Raw genomic sequence first — 14,829 nt, 5'->3', positions numbered from 1 at the left:
TAACCACTGCGCCACCTCGCTCGGTCCGATGGAACTTGTCACCTAAATGAAAATAAATGAACACAAACTTCCTGACATCGTCATCTTACCTCATCAAATGTCAGGGTTCAGAAAAAGTCGCTAGTCTAGTAATGTATGTCTGTGTGAAATTGAGGAACTACATTAGATGTAGTTTTAGTTTCATAGATCCAAAAATAAGATGTTCTTCTAACAACAATAAAGTTTATTAATGGCCAAAGCAAGCTCCACGGTGTATCTTCATCAGTTTTGTTTGGTAAAGTGCTGTGAACTGAAACAACATTTTAAAACATCACCATTTATTTACTAGCGAAAATGAGGACATAAAAAACATCAAACAACATTTATAAGGGAATGAATAGATTTGTTTATCTCAGTCATTGTTTTTCCCTTGCATAACTGTAATAAACAACTGTATTTTTCTTCTTTATTAGAACTGACTCTTTCACTTAAAATGTTATTTACTGAAAATTACTTAGTCAACTCATTTTCTTTTTTATGTACAGAGTGGGCGTCAGGCCTGTTCTGCTATTACAAAACCTTAATATTTTTTTCATTTTCAGATATCTGACCTTGCTAGTGGAAGAACACTCAGTGGAAAAATATCCAAGTCGTCGTACAACATTTGGAATTTGCCACGAAAACAAACCACAGTTATAGTGAAAAATAAAGTTAAAGAAGACCTAAAAGCACAAAATCCACTGCTATTTCATTAGTGACCGAGGCGAAAATAGGTTAACTTTCTATGTTACCAGACGACAACGCCGCCAAAATTTTCTTCCCCAGAAAATTTGATGGGACCTGGCGTGAGGTGACGGTCCATTGACGGCCTGTGTGAATGCCGCCAGTTGAAATGCATTGACGTGACGTGACGACCAGAGTGAATTGACTTTAAGATATCTCGTTGTAGTAGAGGTTTCTTTGTTCTTATTTGTGGCTTCTGTTAATTGTACAATCTGAGAAGTCGTAATATCCCTATCAAAACAAAGTCCAACTGTAACACGTCATACCTGTTGTCACACCTGAGTGTACAAAACATTTGAGCGGATCATCTGTATGGCACGTTCAACAGTGTTGGAAACAGTGCTGTGCGTCGGAAACAGTGACCTCAATAAGCTCACTGGTCGGAAACAAAGATGTAGATTTCGAATGACTGATCGGAAGTCATATGTTTGCAGTCGGCGCGAATTTGGATATTACAGCTGCTTCGTAAGTTTGACACATAGTTGCATAGCGTTGGCTTGTGATTGTGTATTTTGTTGGGTTATACGTGTTTTGTAAGAGGGGCTCGTGATATGTAATTGCACTCAAGAGGGAATGAGCTAACGCCTTTTAAGTGTACTGTTGGGTAAATAGCTCCGGTTTTTAGTTTGGGAACAAGTGAAGGATTTTTGGACATGTATGCCTATTAACGCGTTCGAACCAAAAACTTCGTATTGGACCACAGTATGAATATACGGATATTTGGTAATATGTAAATATAACTGCGGAAAGCGCCCTACATTAAAGACTGTGTCACGACACATTATTTGCAGTCTCATGTGTAAATTAAACCAGTTTTATTAGGATTCCTCGAAAACTTCAGAATTTGTGCATGCGGTGTATATTTGAATGCAAAGAAGCGATACTAAACGAGAACCAGCGGTGTTCACGTGTGGAATGACAGATACTCAAATGAAACATGGTGACAAAAACAAAATTGCAATTTTAAAACCCCACAGAAAGTAAAATGCTTTTAGTAACTCCACTGCATTATTTGAGTATTATAATTATGCACAACACTGGTAGGTTATTCTAAACTCGTTTTATACTGGTAATGTTTTGGTGATCATATTTGATCTAAAATTTTACATATTCAAGGACGTGGGGGACAATGATATTAATCACATTACAGCTTCAGCCCTTAGTTTCTGATTTCAGTGATCATCAGCTTGAAAACGTTGCATCCGATTTGTTTCAACTGTCAATAAAATTCACTTATTTTATCAAAAATTTTAATTTTGCGTGGAAAAATTGTTTTGTGTGTGTAGACTGTAGCGACTTGTTAGGTGTCACTTAATACTTCGAACTCTATTTGCTCCAGTCAGAAATCTCAGCAAAATATGCGAACTGTCTGTTGAAATGCACCACAGCTAAACGTCAGTTCACTTGCCGTTTTTGTACAGTGCTATGTACGCTATTAACGTGCAATTCTAGCCAGTTTAATTTTGGATTTCTGCCAAACTTACGACCAAAACACGATGTAGAACGAACACGAGTTGCTAAGTCGAAATGAGTTCATTAAATGCCGAAATTCAGATATCCTTGATATGCAAACTGCCCAAGAACATCTCCCGGTGGCATATACAAACAAATAACAACTCAAAATTCCACAGAAGACGCTTCACAAATAATACGTAAACCACTTATAGTACAATAAAAAAAGAGTCTTTTATTTAGTTGCATTAGACGAATCACATCCCAAGAACCTTAAAATGACTTGCTGGTGCCAGAAACATACCTTAGGATCATACAGTAAGTTAAACCCTGTGTGTGAAATTCCTTCGCATTTAGCTAGATAGCAAAATGAGTCAAAACAGATTAAATAACAAATCTCAGATCACTGTTTTTGTACCTACCTAATTTCTGACTGTTCACTTGAAGACAGAGTGCTGGCTTATTTTCATAGTTTCAGCCACTTTTACCCTAAACAGTTATCCTTTGGGGCAATGCAGCTACAAAAACGAATTAAGTATTCGTTCAGTTATTTACTACATTGTGTAGATCCCATCAAGAACCAACTTTGTGGATGCTGGAGTGGCACATAGTGTACATTAACAGAAGATATGCAAATAATAGAAAAATCAGTATGACATATAAACAATAAATTAGTGCAAACAGTGGAAAAATCCAGGTTGAAATGTAATGATATTGTGAAAAGGATAGTTCTTAATCACTATACAGCAGAGGTTCCAAGTCACAGATAGGCACAACAAAAAGAAACCAAGCTTTTGGCCAACAAAGCCTTTGTCAAAAAAAAAGACACATGAACACAACCACAGTCCCTCACAGCTGAAGCCAGTAGTCTGGCTTCAGCTGTCAGAGACAAAGTCCTTGTTGGCCAGAAGCTCATTTTGGGACAGTCTTTTTGTTGTGCCTATCTGTAACTCAACATCTCCACTACATGGTGAGTTGTAACTAACCTTTTCACAATACTGTTACAATAAATTAGTGCCATTCACACTTAACCACTGAATGGAAAACTGTGCCCAGTAGCTGAAAAAAGCACTGATCACAACAGTTTACAAGCAGGGTAGCAGTTCAGCTTCAATTTATTTTTGTCAGCAACATTGTAAATATATTGGGATGCAAGAATTTAGGTTTTTAAAAAGTCATCTGCAAGATGAGCAGTTTTCTACTTAACATACTATTCTTACTGGTCACTTCTGTTTATTAAACAGTTCATTTCTTTAGGTACACACTCCAGAAGATAATTCCAGAAGGCAATGAGGAGTGAAAACATGTGAAACAAACCACCACAATGAGAGATGCTCCTAACAAAACATGCAGAACTGACCATTTAGATTTGTTTATTAATATGTTGTCTCCAGTTTAACTTGTTTTCCAACAGGACTCCAAGGCATTTCACGCAGTGAATTGAATGAAGGAAAAAAAGTTATAAATTTTATAAACTCCCTCTTGATTGTCAAGTCTTAAGTAGTCCGGTTAGAAGCCCAAAGCCACTGAACTTGAAGTGCCTTAGCAAACGATGTTTTGAAACTGACAGATCTAGGCTAGTTAATCTGTTTGGCCCCAACAATACAGGATTATTAAGATGATAGTTGTTCTTATGTGTAAGGGGAATAGATAGGCTCCAGGTATTTATTGAATCACGCTGACATGGAGGCTCTTTGTTGATGGATTCCTCTTTCATTGAAGAGGCATTCATCCATGGAAAGGTATACTGTGTAGATGTAGTCATTACCAAATCAGTTGGCATAAAATAATGCATTGTCCATCTTATGGCTGGCTGTTCCAGAATGAGCAACATAAAAGGAAACCATTTTGGAGGTTGACGATCACATGATCATCTTCCCTTCACACTTCTCAAAGGATATTTACTATTCTATGTTGATTACATTATAGCTATGTCTAGTTGGCTCATTGTCATATTCTCAGGCAAGGGGACCCATCCTATTGCCATTGTGAAGCCGCTTGTTGGTGCCCCACATTATGCTAGTGCTCCCAACTTCACTGCCCTGTGATGAACACTGGTGCTTCACAATTCTGGTCACGGTAGGTGATGCCCAAGCTCTGGACATGGTTTTTAAACTTTAGAGAGAGTTTTTGTCACCATGGTCTCATCTTATTTTTCCCCATTCTGTGATTCGAGCATTCTGCCACTATTCTGCAATGAATAAAGGGCTGTTATCAGATGAGGAAGTTGACATTCAGCTACAAACTAGGTGCATGAGAGGAGGAGGGGAGGTGGAGCAGTTGTGACTCTGGCTGCTTCAGATCGCCTACCTCTCCTATTTCATTGCAGTTCCTTACTTTTTGATGTTTATTTTCCTCCTCCTGCTTTTCACCTGGCTCCCTGGCTCAGGTGACGCCACAAGGATAAAGAGTAAATTGGCAGTCTCTACTTTCCTTCTTCCAGAAAGTTTTTGGCCTAGATTATTAAAGAAATTAATGGGAGGTGATGACCTCAACGTTTAGTCCCTTTCAAACTCCTCAAAAATTCGACAATACTATGGGAAGGATAGATTGCTACTCACCATATAAAAGAGATGTCGAATGGCAGACGTGCGACAAAAAGACTGCTGCACATGTGAACTTGCAGCCAAAAGGCCTCCATCTAATCTAGCAAACACACGTGCATTCATGCAAGCGCATCTAACACACAAGTGACCACTGTCTCTGGCCACTGAGTTCAGTCTTAGTCATAGCTTTGTCCTCGTGCCAAGAGTTGTCATGTGCTCAGTCATTGGCTGTGCAAACCAACTGTGTGCTTGAATACATTGTCAGGTGCTTATCTACGTGGGTTCAAAAGTTGTGCTTCCTATAGTTCAATTCGCATGAGTAATTTGTTCCACTCACGGGATTCTGTTACCCAGTTGTTACGAAGTTTGTGTTTGTAGTACCTGTAACGACCGTGTGGAGTAGCGGCGTTGTCACGCCTGCTGCAAATACTAAAATCTTCAAGAGGGATTCTGATTCAACAACATTGCAACCAGAGATGGGTAGTAGGTGTGTGGATACAATGTGAAAACACCATGGACAATGTGTTGGAAGCATTCTTCCCAATTACTGAAAACACATGTGCCATGTGACATAGAAAATTAAAATGATATTTTGTGTCAGGTCAGTTCTGTAGTGCTAAAAATAAATGACGAGAGAAACACAATGTACATAAAGCGGAAATGTGTCTACCCAGATTACAGTGGAACAAAAAGGACTACAAGATGGTGACCAATTTCTATGTCTCAACAACCGGAAATACGGAAGCGTCCGATCCCACCTGTCTGCTTTGACCCATGACGTCACCAATCTGGCGGAAACGACCATAAACGACAGTTCCAATATGGCGCATATAAAGTCGTTACATACACATTATGAAGACGAAAATACATCGAAAAACAAACACACACCTGTTCCACAAGAAGCCTAGTGACACTAATGGTACAAATGCGGGAAATTGGGGGTTTTTGGTTGGGGTCAAACTAAATATAAACAAATTTAGACACTCACCCCCATACAAAACCACGCAAAACGACGAAAAAATCGACATCACAAAACTCCCCAAATACCACTAAACACAATATCATCTGGAATCGGATACTTCCCTTGACCTACCCCCCAGGGGGTCCACACCTCTTTCGTGGATACGTGCGTGGCGAGCACGGGGCCCCGAGCCATTGCAGCCTTCTTTCTCTCCCGGGCTGCATTTCCTTTCCCTTCCCCTCCTTTCCCCTCCATACCCCTTTCCCCTCGCCCTCTCCTCCCCCTCTATTGGTGTCCTTGCTTATGTTGGCCCCCGCTATCCTCCTGGTTCTGTTGGTTTTACACTCTGGCTTTGTTGCGTAATCATCTCCTCCTTTTGGCATTCCTTGGTCCCCCTCTGGGGTTTGACCTCCATTCCAAAATTTCTCTTCCGTAGTGTGAGCCATTTGGGGAAGAGCACCTTACCTAGTGTCTCCGACGTGTGCCCTCCTAGTATATTCCACCTTTCTTCTACTTCGTTGTCTGATGCTAGGGTGCATAGCCAGCACGGTAGCCAGCCCGTGTGGTGGGGTCGCTATGTACCCTTTTGGTTGAGCCCCCTGAACACACAGGGATCACACTTCTGATACCTGAGCTGTGACCTCCTCATGCATGCCTTGGAGTGGTTGCTCGTCATCCTGGAGCATCGGAACTCCCGGCAATGGCCGCCGTGCCAGACGGCCCTTGCTGTGGCTGGGTGGCGCCCGTGAGGAGAGCCCCTGATCGGAGTGGGTGGTATCAGGGCGGACGCTATGCAGATGAAACGCATAAGGGTCCAAACCTCTGGCCGCTCTTCTGCGGCCGTCTCTCTGCGTGGTACTGATTCAAGTGCTGCTTCTCTTACCCCTTCGGCCTTCCCTTCTGTGGCTACCCCCTGGGAGGAGGGTCAGGCCCGTCATCTAGGGGCAAAACCTTTCCCCCGTTATCTAGTTTGCACCAGGACTGATGGAGATACTTTCACCAGTGTCAAACCTTTATTCTTTGTGGAACACATTGAAGACAAGTTCGGCGAAGTGGACTCCCTGAGCAAGATGCGGTCGGGTTCGTTACTGATAAAAACTGCTTCGGCTGCCCAATCTGCGGCCCTTCGTGCCTGTACCCATCTTGGCACAATTCCCGTGTCCATTACCCCTCACCAGTCTCTAAATATGGTACAAGGTGTGATTTTTCACAGAGACCTCATCCTTCAAACTGATGAGGAACTTCGGGACAATCTCGGACGGCGGGGTGTTCACTTTGTTCGGCGTGTTCAGAAGGGTCCTAAAGATAATCGTATTGATACTGGTGCCTTTATCCTGGCCTTTGAAGGGGATACCCTTCCTGAGAAAGTTAAGATTATGGTCTATCGCTGTGATGTGAAGCCGTACATCCCACCTCCTATGCGGTGTTTTAAGTGCTTGCGTTTTGGCCACATGTCTTCTCGCTGTACCCAGGACCCTCTCTGTGGTGACTGTGGACGTCCACTCCATGAGGGGAGTCCCTGTGTTCCCCCTCCTGTATGTGTAAATTGTCATGGTAGTCATTCTCCACGTTCAGCAGATTGCCCAGTCTATAAGAAAGAAAAAAAGATACAGGAGTATAAGTCTCTTGATCGTTTAAGCTACACAGAGGCCCGTAAGAAATATGCACGATTGCACCCTGTGTCCATGACATCTAGTTACGCCTTGGTTACATCTTCATCCCTTCCTCCCCCTTCCTTACCCCCATCCCGTACCCCTCTCCTTCCCCCCTCCCCTGCGGCTCCCACACCTTCTCCCCTGGGCGCTGCTCCCCCTCCCCAGCCGGAGAAGTGTCCCACTCCTTCGGCGTCTGCCGGTCAAGGGCGCCTCTCCCGGGATGCCCCTTCCCGGCACCTTCCAGGTCAAAGGTCTGCTGCAGCGCGGCGACCGCGAGAGCCGCGGTCTATCGGCCCCCAGGTCGCCCGGTCACTTTCTGTTCCTGATCTTGCTGCAGCTGGCTCCATTATGCCACACAGCCCTCCTCGAACTCAGCCTGAAAAGAAGAAGAAACATAAGTCCCGGGACAAAGAGCCTCTGGTGTCACCGGAGGTCCCTTCCCCGGCTTCACAACCGGATTCTGACCTGTCGTTTATGGATGTCGCCCCCTCCTTGTCGGTGACGGGTGGGGACCCGGCGGTATGACTGGATTTAGCGTGTTCAGCCCTCATTTAAACCATCGTTCTGTGGTTCTCCAATGGAATTGTAATGGCTACTATCGTCACCTTCTGGAATTGAAATCCCTTCTTTCGTCCTACTCAGCAGCTTGTGTGGTTCTCCAGGAATCTCATTTTACTGATGCTCACTCACCGACCCTCCGTGGGTTCCGTGTTTTCTGTCGAAATCGGGTCGGACCCTTGCGGGCTTCTGGTGGCGTTTGTACGTTGGTCCGTACAGACATTGCTAGCACGTGGATTCCTCTCCAAACTACATTGGAAGCAGTTGCTGTTAGGGTCCACTTAGACTCTGCAGTCACAGTATGCAATCTTTATCTCCCTCCTGACAGGACTCTTACACCTGCTGCCTTAACCACCCTTCTTCAGCAACTTCCTCCTCCCTTCCTCCTCCTTGGGGATTTTAATGCTCATCATCCTTTGTGGGGCAGTGCCTTTCCATCTAGACGAGGTCTTCTTATCGACCAATTTATTGCAGACCACGACCTGTGCCTTCTTAATGATGGCTCCCCTACTCATTTCAGTGCTGGTCATGGTACCTTTTCTGCCATTGATCTTTCTCTTTCTTCTCCCTCTCTCCTCCCTTCATTACACTGGTCGCCACACGACGACCTTTGTGATAGTGACCATTTCCCGTTGATTATCACGCTCCATTCCCGCTCCCCGATGGAGAGGTTACCTCGTTGGTCTTTCCACCGCGCCGATTGGCCTCTATATACTGCACAGGTCGAGTTTTCTCCCTCTTTGTCGGGTTGTATTGATGACGTCCTACGTGACGTGTCTGACGCGATTGTTCGCGCTGCTAACCTTGCTGTCCCGCGCTCATCTGGACAATTTCGTCGTCGGCAAGTCCCGTGGTGGAGTACGGCCATTGCCATTGCCATCCGTGATCGCCGTCGAGCTTTGCAACACTTTAAGAGGCACCCATCTGTAGCCAGCCTTTCTACCTTTAAGCGCCTTCGCGCTAAAGCCCGTTATTTAATCAAACAGAGCAAGCGGATATGTTGGGAACGATTCGTTTCTTCCCTTGGTTCCACTGTCCCTCTGTCACGGGTATGGGCTACACTTCGCTCTCTCCAAGGTTGCCATCGGCAGTCCACCCTCCCAGGCCTTCACCTCCCAGATGGCATTTGTACGGACCCATTAGTTCTTGCAGAACATCTTGCGACCCATTTTGCAGTGGCATCAGCGTCGGCCTCCTATCCAGCTGCTTTCCTTCATCAAAAACAGCAGGCTGAAGCTGTCACCTTATGTTTCACCACTTGTGAGTCAGAATCTTACAACGAACCTTTCACTGAATGGGAATTTCTTTCTGCTCTATCTGCTTCTCATGATACGGCTCCTGGCCCAGATTCCATTCATAACCAGCTGCTTCAACATCTCAGTGCTCCACAACGGCACCATCTTCTTCGGGTGTTTAACCGTATCTGGCTCCAGGGTGACTTCCCTTCTCAGTGGAGGGATAGCATTGTGGTTCCTGTCCTTAAGCCTGGTCAGAACCCCCTATCTGTTGACAGCTATCGGCCAATTAGTTTGACCAATGTTGGTTGTAAGTTACTTGAACGGCTGGTAGCCCGTCGGCTCACTTGGGTCCTCGAATCTCGGGATCTATTGTCCCCTTACCAGTGTGGCTTTCGAGAGGGACGATCTCCAATCGATCATTTGCTTCGCTTGGAATCCGCAGTTCGGCAGGCTTTTTCCCAGCGCCGCCATTTGGTTGCAGTGTTTTTTGACCTTCGCAAGGCCTATGACACGGCCTGGCGCCATCACATCTTACTAACCCTTCATCAGTGGGGTCTTCGAGGCCCACTCCCGATTTTTATCCGCCAGTTCCTGATCCATCGGTCATTCAGAGTTCGAGTTGGTACTGCTTTTAGTTCTCCACGGACCCAGGAGACGGGCATCCCACAGGGTTCTGTCTTGAGTGTCCTTCTTTTCCTCATTGCTATCGATGGACTTGTGGCCTCTGTCGGTCCCTTGGTCGCCCCTGCCCTGTATGTGGATGATTTCTGCATTTGGGTTAGTTCCTCCTCGATGCCATCTGCAGAACGGCAGCTCCAGGTGGCTATACGGCGTGCCTCTGCATGGACCCTCTCCCACGGGTTTCAATTCTCTCCTTTAAAATCGCGGGTGGTCCACTTCTGTCGCCGTACTACGGTCCACCCTGATCCAGAGCTCTATCTCGCTGCACAAAGATTGCCTGTGGTTCCACAGTTTCGTTTCCTAGGTCTTCTTTTCGACAACAAGCTCACTTGGCTGCCCCATATCAGACTCCTGAAGGTAGGATGTTTCCGTAAACTCAATGTCCTTCGCTTCCTTGCCCACTCCTCCTGGGGTGCGGACCGTTCCCTCCTCCTCCGTCTTTATCGTGCTCTAGTTCTGTCACGTTTGGACTATGGTTGTCAAGTTTATGGTTCAGCTGCTCCTTCCACGCTGCACGTGCTGGATCCAGTCCACCATCGTGGTATCCGTTTGGCCACCGGTGCCTTCCCTACTAGCCCTGTTGATAGTCTCCTGGTTGAAGCTGGGATCCCCCCCCTTTCTGTTCGGCGGTCCCAGCTTCTGGTGTCTTATGCCCTTACTATCCGTTCTTCTCCCGCTCATCCTTCCTATTCTATCCTATTCCCAGACCATGGACGTCGCCCGCCTGACTCCCGCCCTCGGGCGGGTTTACCGGTTGGGCTGCGCCTTGCGTCTCTTACCCGTGATTTTCGGCTTCCTTCTTTGTCCTGTCTTCCTCGCTCCCTCCCCTCCACCCCTCCTTGGTTAGTTCCTCGGCCTCGACTTCGGATGGATCTCCGCCGCGGACCGAAAGATTCCATCCCCCCGGTGGTGTTCCGTACCTTTTTCCGCCAAATTTTATGGGAGTTTCGGGATGCTGTTATTTTTTACACTGATGGCTCTAAATCTGCTGATCATGTTGGGTATGCCTTCACGTCCTCTGTTGGAACGGAAAATCATCTGCTGCCACCCACATGTGGGGTGTTTACTGCGGAATTGATGGCAATTTCCCGGGCCCTTACCTTTATTAAACAAACCCAACACAACCGCGTTTTGTTATGTACGGACTCGATGAGTGGCCTTCTTGCTATTGACCGGTGTTTTTCGCGCCATCCCTTGGTCTCTGCCATCCATGACCATCTCGCTGATCTTCACCGTGCTGCTTGTTCCATTGACTTCTTATGGGTCCCGGGCCATGTGGGTATCCCGGGTAATGAGCTCGCTGATCGTTTGGCTGGGGGAGCAGTTACTTACCCCCCGTTTTCCGTAACCCCTCCTGCAGCGGATTTACGGCTTCACATCAAATCCCACTTTGCACAGTCATGGGCCAATTCTTGGGAGGCTACTCCACTGTCTAATAAACTTCGTGCCATTAAGGTGAATAAAGGCCCATGGCGTTCTTCCTTTAGCCTCTCCCGCAAGGACTCGACCACACTGTGTCGTCTCCGCATTGGCCATACCAGGCTGACCCATGGTTTCCTTTTGCGTGATGAGCCACCCCCGCTATGTGGTTGTGGAGCCTTCCAGTCAGTGGCCCACATTTTGGTTGAATGCCCCCTTCTTTTGGCTCTGCGTGCTAAGTACAGACTCCCCCACACTTTACCTTTGATGTTGGCTGACGATTCCCGGATGGTCTCTCTGGTTCTAGGTTTCCTCCGGGAGAGTGGTTTTTATTCTCAGTTTTAAAGTTTTTAATCTCCCTCTGGTGTTGGGGCAGGGCGGTGAGTGTTTGGGTGTCTCCCACTGTAGGCAGTGTTCAGAGATTCCCGATTCACCTCCCTGACCGGAATCCTCTTTTCTTTCCCTTTTACTCTGTTTTTACCCCTTCTTTTTAAGGCTTGGTTAGTTTTTCTGTTCCCATACGTACTTTCTGCATTATAGCAGTTGTACCTTTTAAGTCACAGGTGGTCTTGCCTATGCTGTTTCAGCATAGTGTTGGGTTCGTTCTCTTGCCAACTTCCCTCATTTGTTTTTACTAATGACATCGTGACTGCCCTTTTACGTTTCCCCTTTATCCGTTTTATTTTTCTGACTATACTGAGATGTCCCGTTAGCAGAATGGAGTCTATTTGAAACAAGGGACTGATGACCTTGCTGTTTGGTCCCTTTAACCTCAAACAACCAACCAACCATCCCTTGACCTATATAGCTCTACAACAGCTCCCGATCCCATAAATTGGGATCGAACACTTCCCTCGACCTATATAGCTCAACAGCAGCTCCCAATCCCATAAGTTAGGATCAAACACTTCTCTTTACCTTGTTGTTGTTGTGGTCTTCAGTCCTGAGACTCCATGCTACCCTATCCTGTGCAAGCTTCTTCATCTCCCAGTACTTACTGCAACCCACATCCTTGTGACTCTGCTTAGTGTATTCATCTCTTGGTCTCCCTCTAAAATTTTTACCCTCCACGCTGCCCCCAATGCTAAATTTGTGATCCCTTGATGCCTCAGAACATCTCCTACTAACCGGTCCCTTCTTTTTGTGAAGTTGTGCCACATACTCCTCTTCTCCCCAGTTCTATTCAATACCTCCTCATTATTTATGTAATCTACCCATCTAATCTTCAGCATTCTTCTGTAGCACCACATTTCGAAAGCTTCTATTCTCTTCTTGTCCAAACTATTTATCGTCCATGTTTCACTTCCATACATGGCTACACTCGATACAAATACTTTCAGAAACGACTTCCTGACACTTAAATCTATACTCGATGTTAACAAATTTCATCTTCATCTACATCCTCTTCCATTTCCATAATATTGTCCTCAAGTACATTGCCCTTGTATAGACCCTCTGTATACTCCTTCCACCTTTCTGCTTTCCCTTCTTTGCTTAGAACTGGGTTTCCATCTGAGCTCTTGATATTCATAGAAGTGATTCTCTTTTCTCCAAAGGTCTCTTTGATTTTCCTGTAGGCAGTATCTATCTTACCCCTAGTGAGATAAGCCTCTACATCCTTACATTTGTCCTCTAGCCATCCCTGCTTAGCCATTATGCACTTCCTGTTGATCTCATTTTTGAGACGTCTGTATTCCTTTTTGCCTGCCTCATGTACTGCATTTTTATATTTTCTCCTTTCGTCAATTAAATTCAATATTTCTTCTGTTACCCAAGGAGTTCTACTAACCCTCGTCTTTTTACCTACTTGATCCTCTGCTGCCTTCACTACTTCATCCCTCAGAGCTACACATTCTTCTTCTACTGTATTTCTTTCCCCCATTCCTGTCAATTGTTCCCTTATGCTCTCCCTGAAACTCTGGACAACCTCTGGTTCTTTCTGTTTATCCAGGTCCCATCTCCTTAAATTCCCACCTTTTTGCAGTTTCTTCAATTTTAATCTACAGTTCATAACCAATAGATTGTGGCAAGAGTCCACATCTGCGCCTGGAAATGTCTTACAATTTAAAACCTGGTTCCTAAATCTCTGTCTTACCATTATATACTCTATCTTAAACCTGTCAGTATCTCCAGGCCTCTTCCATGTATACAACCTTCTTTTATGATTCTTGAACCAAGTGTTAGCTATGATTAAGTTACGCTCTGTGCAAAACTCTACCAGGCGGCTTCCTCTTTCATTTCTTAGCCCCAAGCCGTATTCACCTCCTATGTTTCCTTCTCTCCCTTTTCCTACTCTCGAATTCCAGTCACCCATGACTATTAAATTGTCGTCTCCCTTCACTACCTGAATAATTTCTTTTATCTCATCATACATTTCTTCAATTTCTTCATCATCTGCAGAGCTAGTTGGCATATAAACTTGTACTACTGTGGTACGCGTGGGCTTTGTGTCTATCTTGGCCACAATAATGCGTTCACTGTGCTGTTTGTAGTAGCTTACCCGCACTCCAATTTTTTTATTCATTATTAAACCTACTCCTGCTCTACCCCTATTTTATTTTGTGTTTATAACCCTGTTTCACCTAAAACGAGCGAGGTGGCGCAGTGCTTAGCACACTGGACTCGCATTCGAGAGGACTACGGTTCAATCCCGTCTCCGACCATCCTGATTTCGGTTTTCCGTGATTTCCCTAAATCGCTTCAGGCAAATGCCGGGATGGTTCCTTTGAAAGGGCACGGCCGATTTCCTCCCCCATCCATCCCTCATCCGAGCTTGCGCTCCGTCTCTAATGACCTCGTTGTGGACAGGACGTTAAATACTAATCTCCTCCTCCTCCTCCTCCTCCTCCTCCTGTATTCACCTGACCAAAAGTCTTGTTCATCCTGCCACCGAACTTCACTAATTCCCACTATATCTAACTTTAACCTATCCATTTCCCTTTTTAAATTTTCTAACCTACCTGCCCGATTAAGGGATCAGACATTCCACGCTCCAATCCGTAGAACGCCAGTTTTCTTTTTCCTGATAACGACGTCCTCCTGAGTAGTCCCCGCCCGGAGATCCGAATGGGGTACTATTTTACCTGCGGAATAGTTTACCCAAGAGGACGCCATCATCATTTATCCATACAGTAAAGCTGCATGCCCTCGGGAAAACTTGCGGCCGTAGTTTCCCCTTACTTTCAGCCATTCGCAGCACCAGCACAGCATGGCCGTTTTGGTTAATGTTGCAAGGCCAGATCAGTCAATCATCCAGACTGTTGCCCCTGCAACTACTGAGACGGCTGCTGTTCCTCTTCAGGAACCACACGTTTGTCTGGCCTCTCAACAGATACCCCTCCGTTGTGGTTGCACCAACGGTACGGCCATCTGTATCGCTGAGGCACGGAAGCCTCCCCACCAACAGCAAGGTCCATGGTTCATGGGGAAGGTCTCTTTACCTATGTAACTGAAAAACATCTCCCAATACCAATACCAACCTTCACAGCCACACATTTCAATGAAACACTTCCCTAGACCACAACACACAACACATACACCGAAAACAAAACAGTAAA

General features: G+C 45.5%; 1 protein-coding gene across 1 annotated transcript in view; it reads left to right on the top strand.

Annotated features, from left to right (window-relative positions):
* The first annotated feature begins 1,085 nt into the window (after positions 1 to 1,085).
* The window catches only part of LOC124804827, a 56,253-nt gene continuing 42,509 nt past the window's right edge, over positions 1,086 to 14,829 (top strand). Inside the window, exon 1 of the mRNA XM_047265171.1 lies at positions 1,086 to 1,227. Within this exon, the coding sequence (XP_047121127.1) occupies positions 1,187 to 1,227 (41 nt within the window). The 5' untranslated portion in view covers positions 1,086 to 1,186. The remainder of the gene's footprint in view (positions 1,228 to 14,829) is intronic.

This window comes from Schistocerca piceifrons, chromosome 7, assembly GCF_021461385.2.
Source record: "Schistocerca piceifrons isolate TAMUIC-IGC-003096 chromosome 7, iqSchPice1.1, whole genome shotgun sequence".
NCBI classification, from domain to species: domain Eukaryota; kingdom Metazoa; phylum Arthropoda; class Insecta; order Orthoptera; family Acrididae; genus Schistocerca; species Schistocerca piceifrons.
The sequence above is the reverse complement of the archived record's forward strand: the minus strand, read 5'-3'. Positions and strand labels throughout refer to the sequence as shown.